This window comes from Vicia villosa, unplaced genomic scaffold (genome assembly GCF_029867415.1).
Source record: "Vicia villosa cultivar HV-30 ecotype Madison, WI unplaced genomic scaffold, Vvil1.0 ctg.001422F_1_1_3, whole genome shotgun sequence".
Taxonomy (NCBI): domain Eukaryota; kingdom Viridiplantae; phylum Streptophyta; class Magnoliopsida; order Fabales; family Fabaceae; genus Vicia; species Vicia villosa.
Window position 1 is genome coordinate 201096 of NW_026705614.1, and position 8375 is coordinate 209470.

General features: G+C 33.8%; 1 protein-coding gene across 1 annotated transcript; it reads left to right on the forward strand.

The window, feature by feature from the left end:
- Positions 1-3399: 3399 nt before the first annotated feature.
- LOC131635094 (uncharacterized) lies at positions 3400-4206 on the forward strand. Its single transcript, XM_058905693.1, has one exon. The coding sequence runs from the start codon at positions 3400-3402 to the stop codon at positions 4204-4206; it is 807 nt and encodes a 268-aa protein (XP_058761676.1).
- The last annotated feature ends 4169 nt before the right edge of the window (positions 4207-8375 follow it).

An 8375-nucleotide genomic window follows, 5' to 3' on the forward strand; every position in this document is an offset into this window, starting at 1 on the left:
GTCATACACGTGGGCTCTCAGAGTCCAAATTGTCCTATCATTTTGTATCTAAGTCCCTCCTACCACGTTGAGACGAAGATTCCAATCTTCCCCTCCTCGGGCAGGAGATACTTAAAAAGGGGCAGTTGTTGTACCCCAACTTTTGACCTTGAGATCCCACCTCATTTTACATTAAGTGTAACATCCTGATTTTTATTATTTATTTATTTAAATCATTATTTTATTATTAGTTTAATTATTTATTTATTGGGTGGTATGATAATTACTTAATTGTGTGTTAATATGTTAATTGGGTTATTTGAATTATTAGTAGAATAATGAATTAATAGCTATTAGGCTTTATAATTAGAAATAAAAGTAATGAGGAGGTGAGAATAACTAAGCCCATTAACTAAATAGAGATAGTAAGAGAAGGGATTAAGTTAGTATCTCATTTGGTGAAAGAGAAGAGAAAGAACAAGAGAATAAGAGAAAGAGATAGAAGAGAAAGAGGCAACCCTAGGATTGAAGATTTTACAAAAGGTAAGCGGGAGAATCCATGTTATTATGGGTGTGAATGATATGCAATCAGTAGATTGTATGTTAGGTGTTCTTAATTTCACTATTTCATAACTTTCTATGTTAGGGTTTATGTAGAAATCCATGAATTTGTGTGAATAATCATGTTCTTGTTGATTAATGATTGTATGGATGACCCATGATAGAACCATGATTAGGAACCCTTATATGTATGATTGTTGGCTGTTTGGTTGGTCTAAAACGAGTTTTGGAGTGTGCTGTCGAATCTGATTTTTTTTTCCAAAAATCGCAATGGGCGCATCGCACCGAAACAGCGCGTGTAGCGCGGCCTGTTCTGGAAATTTGTGATTTTTTATTCTTTCCTTTGGGATCTTGTATGCTTATGAATTAAGGGGGGTTTCCATTTCCATTTATTCTAATAATTTATTCAATGATGTTTAGATAGGTTTTGAATCGAATCTGTATGCGTACATGATACTTTATTTTGGTATATGTATATGATGTTTTTGGTGATTGTTGAAGGTAACATTGATTGACTTACATGTTATATGTTATATGTGATTGATAAATGTTATGTGTATGCCTTATTAACGATGAATGTGTTTGTGGAACATTTTAGTGGATAATTTGAATTGTGCGAATTATTGTGATATGCTTGGATGATTAAGGTTGTGTGATAATCGTAATTTCGTAATTGCATATGTTGTGAGTCTTGTTGCACATGCATTCATGGGGAGATGATACTCCGGTTCAGGGCTGGTCCAACACATTTGGAGGCCTGAGGCAAATTAACTAAAATCATTTTAATAAACGATAATATTAATTTAATGAAATTATTAGTTTTTTATTTAAATATTATTTTTTAGATTTATCTAACATAAATTTATTTAAAATAGTTTAAATTAGATATATTTCATTTATTTGATGGTAAATTATTTTTTTTTGCTGTTAAATTTTTCTTTATATTAATAAAAAAGAAGATAAAATATTATATTTTATAAAAACCTAGTAAAAATATTAAAAGTCCACAATTTATTTATGTTTTTATAATTTACAATTTTTTTATAAAATTATTATAATTGCGTAAATAAATTAAACAATATTAAAATTATTTTTATTTTTTTAATTATTTGTTGAGCTCATTAAAAATATATATTAAAAAGCTATAGATAAAGAAATGTAGTGTTCATTTAATTTTCTTTATTTTCAAATTTCTAAGTATTTGTTTTGTTCATAGACTTTCTTTTTATTTTTGATATTACACTATTGATTAAAATAATGATATAAACATTGTAATTAGTAAGTAGTAGTAATTAGCCATATTGTAAAACAGCGACGTGACGCCAAATTGCAATACACTCCTCCTGTATGATATTAGTGATATATAAATATAAAGTAGTAACTAGCCAAAGTAATGATATAGTATGTGTTATACACTATGCAAATTAAAGTAGTATTTTGTTTTAAAAAAGTGAGGCCCTAGGTGGTGGCCTAGTTTGCCTACCCCTAGGGTCGGGCCTGCTCTGGTTTGGTAGCTTTGATCCTATTGTGGAAACCGAAGCGGTGAACTATAAGCTCATATTGTTGGCTTAGATTATAGTCCAAAATCGGGAGCGTGACTTTGATTCAAAATGGATCGGAAGTGAGGTGAGCATGAAGTTCATGATGGTACCACATGCATGAGTCACATTAGAGTGCATTCGAGTCACATTGTGTGCTTGTGATGGTTGAATTTGATTTGTGCTTACGTGATAATTGGTAATTATTATGTAGTAGAATATCAATGGTGAATGTGTTATGTACGATATTTGTAGAATTCATTTGTGAACATGAAGTGTGATGAATTGTTGGATAATTGTATGCTATATTCATTTTTCGTAACACACACATATATATATATATATATATATATGTGTGTGTGTGTGTGTGTGTGTGTGTGTGTGTGTGTGTGTGTGTGTGTATGTGTGTGTGTGTGTAATGATGTGAATTTTCACCCTTCTGTTTGAATGATATTTTATGCGACATCGCACAGGTTCAAAAGAGTAGTTGTCCTTGCATGAGGATAAACCGGGGAGCTTGTTCGATTATTTCGCTTTACTTATATTGTGATTCAATGCTCTGGTCATGTAACACGGAGTATTTGAACTCATGTTTTGTTGCTATGAGATATTGTTATATTTTCTCCTGTTTGGTATTGTATTTTGGATATAATATGTTGAGAGGCCTTGATGCCGGTAGTTGGATCTATATGACATGTTTATGATATGATATTGTCTCCATGTTGGTAGATGATTATAGTATAGGATATGATTATTGAATTTATTTTGAGAAAACAATTATTCCATTGTGATATGCATATTGATGAAACATGAAGTTTTCAAATGTGTTATAATTGCGATCAGATGTATTTAATTGCATGTTTTGTTGGTTTTCATTGTTATGGAAACAACATGTGGCACCATTTTGTTATATGCATGCTACATTACTCTGTTATTATATTGAACTATTTGGGGTTAGAAAATAGGTGTTACATAAGTGGTATAAGAGCATGATTGACCAGTTGGTCAAGGTTATTAATGTCTTAATTCCCGTTGTATTAGATTTGGGTATCTGACACGATCAAATACTGTTTGTCTTTTAGTTGTTGGTTGTCTTAGGACATTGGTTGCGGGAAGGAATGATAACGTTATTGCTGAAGAATTGACGAGGTTACCTGGTGCTATTGGGCAAGTGCATCATGCGAATGTTTCTAATGGAAAAGAGAATGAGTTTCGTGCTTTGGGAGACTTCCGAAGGAACAACCCGCCGATCTTTGAATGAGAGCATGAACTTGACAAGGCACAAGCATGGTTGAAAGCGATCGAAAAAATCTTTTGAGTCATGAATTGTACCAATGTGCAGAAGGTGCAGTTTGGCACTCACATGCTAGAGAAGGAAGTTGAGGATTGGGGGGATAATACTGTGCATATATTTAATGAGGAAGGCATGGAAGTTACTTGGGCTCTTTTCCGCGATGCATTTTTGGAAAACTATTTTCCGGAAGATGTGTGTGGAAAGAAAGAGGTGGAATTTCTAGAATTGAAGCAAGGAAATGGAACGGTGGCAAAGTATGCTTCAAGGTTCCAAGAGTTAATCAAGTATTGTCCTCATTACAATAATATGAATGTTCAGAGGTCTAAGTATTTGAGGTTTGTGAATGGTTTGAGACATGATATCAAGAAGGCTATTGGTTACCAACAAATTACTCGCTTTATAGAGTTAGTTAATAAGAGTCGGATTTATAATGGGGATAGTAGGGAGAGTGCTTCTCACTACAATTCTTTGAATGATAGGAAAGGAAAAGGACAATACCGTAGGAAACCATATAATGATAAGAAGAAGCAGAAAACTAGTTACGGTGGGAAGCCAAGCGGGGGAAGAGCTAGTACTCTGATAAAGTGCTACAAATATGGTGTCGAAGGACATCATGCTTCTGAATGCAACAAGGAATTTGGGAAGTGTTTTAAGTGTGGCAAGCCGAGTCACAAAGCTGTGGATTGTAGAGTTGGTTCAGGTGTGACTTGCTACAATTGTAGTGAGCAAGGGCGTATTAGTACCAAGTGTGACAAGCCAAATAAGGAGCAAGCGAAAGGAAAAGTGTTTGCATTGCCTGGTTCTGAGACCACTACTGAGGATAGGCTAATCTGAGGTACGTGCTTTATTTATGGTATACCTTTTATTCCTATTATTGATACTGGTGCAACACATTCTTTCATTTCTTTGGATTGTACTGTGAGATTGAATCTTGTGTTGTCTGATATGCATGGAAGTATGGTTATTGATACTCCTGCTATGGGTTCAGTGATTACTTCTTTTTGTGTTTGAATTGTCTGTTGAGTATCTTTGGTAGAGATTTCAGAATTGATTTAGTTTGTCTTCCGTTAGATCAACTTGATGTGATTCTGGGTATGACTTGATTGGATTTTAATCATGTTTATATCAATTATTTTGATATGACAATTATTCTTCTTGAAACGGATGTTAAGGAAGAATTGTTTTTATCTTCCAAGCAAATGGATGAGTATGTGCAAGACGGTGCGATGTTGTTTATGTTGTTGGCAACTTTGGATGTTCATGAGAAGAGAACAATCGAGGAATTGCCAATAGTTCATGATTTTATGGAGGTATTTCCTGAAGATGTAAGTGATTTACCGCCAGAACGTGAAGTGGAGTTTGCGATCGATTTAGTTCCTGGAACTAGTCATGTATCGATGGCTCCATATCGTATGTCGGCTTCTGAGTTGAAAGAGTTGAAGATTTAACTTGAGGATTTACTTGAGAAGAAGTTTATTCGTCTGAGTGTGTCACCATTGGGTGCGTCAGTTTTGTTGGTTAAGAAAAAGGAAGGTTCGATGAGGTTGTGTGTTGATTATAGACAACTGAATAAGGTGACTATTAATAACAAGTACCCATTTATGATGATTGATGATTTGATGGATCAGTTGGTGGGTGCAAGTGTGTTCAATAAGATAGATTTGAGATTTGGGTATCATCAGATTCACGTGAAAGCGAATGATATTTAGAAAATTGCTTTTAGAACGAGGTATGGACATTATGAGTATTCTGTAATGCCTTTTGGTGTGACTAATGCACCTGGTGTGTTTATAGAATATATGTTGAGAGGCCTTGATGCCAGTAGTTAGATTTATATGACATGTTTATGATATGATATTGTCTCCAAGTTGGTAGATGATTATAGTATGAGATATTATCATTGAATTTATTTTGAGAAAACAATTATTCTGTTGTAATATGCATATTGATGAAACATGAAGTTTTCAAATGTGTTATAATTGTGATTAGATGTATTTAATTGTATGTTTTGTTGGTTTGCATTGTTATGGAAATGACATGTGTCACCTTTTCGTTATATGCATGCTATATTACTCTATTATTATATTGAATTATTTGGGGTTAGAAAATGGGTGTTACATTAAGCACCAAGGGTATGATCATCATTATCATTATACATAATCATTCATGCATCATTTACTATCCAAAAATATACAAAAATATTGTGTTTGCTTGTTGCTTGTTTCACAAGGTATGTGGCTGATCATGGAACTCAAGCAATTAGGGTTTTAAGGCTCAAAAAGAAGATAAAGCATTCTCATATGCTCAAGTGACCCCCCTCATGAATATCCAAGCCCAAGTGTGGTTCAATTCAAAATCAACAACTTTCAAATTCATCTAGTACACAATTAAGGTTTTTGACCTAATTCTCTGGAAAGTTGACTTTTGGTCAAAGCATGGTTCTACGGCTCAAATCATAATTCGAGGATCTCCAATGACTTATTATAATCCACTCATAACACTCATTTTGCTAGAAGAGCTTGATTCCATTTATACTTAGAAGAAATCAATTCATTTGGAAAAAGTCAATGGTTTAATATCACCTTGACTTTTTGATGAATTGGTCAACCATAGACTTTTGAAGATCAAAATCATGAATATATGATTATTGAAGTCATTTGATCAAGAAAAATCAAGAAAATCAATTAAGAATAAAAAAGTCAAGAATTAGGGTTTTGACTTTTTCTTGAAGAAATACATGTTTTTTACTTAGCTTTGAAATGCCATAACTTCCTCAATACTTGGCCAAATGTTGTGCTCTAAAGCCTCATTTGAAGAAAAAGTCAAAATCTACAACTTTGTCAATGTGAACTATTTTCCAAAAGATGAATGGTTTTTAAGTTATGGAGCTTTGAAGTTGTCTATTTTTTCTCCAACACTTAAAAAATTTTCCAAGGCAGATTTATTCTTGAAAAGTAGGCATCTTTAAGGCCACTTTCCATCAAGATTTCTTGAGAATTTGAAGAAACACTAAACGTGAAAATTGTAGAGGATGTTTAGGGCTTTCCAAGAAGTATTAGAACACCTTCATAGCATTTGTGATCAAGGAGATTCGAAGAGATGAAGTTAGGGTTTACCTATGATTTGAGGTATTTACCTTGATTATGTTAGGTGCTTACCTTATACTTGCTACAAGTGTTTGTTTATTTGTTTTGTGGTGTACAATGAGTCATTATGTCTTTCCCATGGGTGAAATCACGATTTCGTCCCCTTTTTCCCTTTGTGGCATACGATGAGTCATTCAGTCTTTCCCATGGCTGAAATCACGACTTCGTCCCCTTTGCCCCTTTTGCGGTGTACGATGAGTTATTCAGTCTTCCCCATGGTTGAAATCACGATTTCATCCCTTTCAACTTTATCCCTTTTACTTGCACACGTGGTTACCTAATTGCATGTTCTTCCTTCTTTGATACTTGCTTGGTTAAGTAGATATTCTTTAGGTATCTTATCTAAGTACCTTATATCTTGAGTAAGTCTCTACTTCTCATGTATAACGTGTGATTATCTAATCTCCATCTCTTTTTCGATCTTCCTACTTTGATGACATGATATCATTGTTAGGTGTTGATGTTGTTTAGGGCTTTCCAAAAAGTATTAGAACACCTTCATAGCATTTGTGAGCTAGGAGATTCGAAGAGATGAAGTTAGGGTTTACCTATGATTCGAGGTGTTTACCTTGATTATGTTAGGAGTTTACCTTATACTCGCTACAAGTGTTTAGCTTGTTTATTTGTTTAGCGGTGTACGATGAGTCATTATGTCTTTCCCATGGGTGAAATCACGATTTCGTCCCCTTTTTTCCTTTGTGGCATATGATGAGTCATTCAGTCTTTCCCATGGCTGAAATCACGACTTCGTCCCCTTTGCCCCCTTTGAAGTATACGATGATTTATTCAGTCTTCCCCATGGTTGAAATCACGATTTCATCCCTTTCAACTTTAGCCTTTTTTACTTGCACATATGGTTACCTAATTGCATGTTCTTCCTTCTTTGATACTTGCTTGGTTAAGTAGATATTATTTTGGTATCTTATCCAAGTACCTTATATCTTGAGTAAGTCTCTACTTCTCATGTATAATGTGTGATTATCTAATCTTCATCTCTTTTTCGATCTTCCTACTTTGATGACATGATATCATTGTTAGGTGTTAATGTTTCATCATCTCTTTTCATCTTTTCTTATCCTACTTTGATGACATGATATCATTGTTAGGTGTTGATGTTTTATCATATCTTTTCTTCTCTTTCTTATCCTACCTTGATGACATGATATCATTGTTATGTGTTTCTTTTACCTGATGTATTACCATCTCTTCCTCTTATCCTACCTTTATGACTTGATAGCATGGCTAGGTGTTGATGTTTTATCACCCTTCCTGCTACTTGTATGCTTGATGTTTTGTCATCTCCATCTCTTATGTGTTTACTTGATGTTTTATCATCTCTTTGATTGCTTGCTTAGGTCTCTACCTATATGCATGCATCTCTCTCCTTCTTTACTTGCTTATTTTAGTAGATTTTCTTTAGGTATATTATCCAAGTACATTATATCTTAAGTAAGTCTCTACTTCTCATGTTTGTTGTGTGATTGTCTAATCTCAACTCTTTTCTTTTTATCCCACCTCGATGACATGATATCACTGTTAGGTGTTTACTTCTCTTGATGCATTACCATCTCTTATCTCTTTTATCCTACTTTGATGACATGATATCATTGTTAGGTATTTATTTTATTGTTATTTTTCCATCTCTCTTCATCTCTTTTCTTATCCTACTTTGATGACATGATGTCACTGTTAGGAGTTTATTTGATTGATGTTTTGCCATCTATCTTCATCTCTTTTCTTATGCTACTTTTATGACACGATATCACTTTTAGGTGTTTATTTGATTGATGTTTCACCATCTCTTTTCATCTCTCTCTCTCTCTCTCTCTCTCTCTCTCTCTCTCTCTCTCTCTCTCT

Excerpts from the sequence above, each read along its gene's own strand:
- LOC131635094 (XM_058905693.1), top strand. The coding sequence starts at position 3,400 with ATGAATTGTACCAATGTGCAGAAGGTGCAGTTTGGCACTCACATGCTA.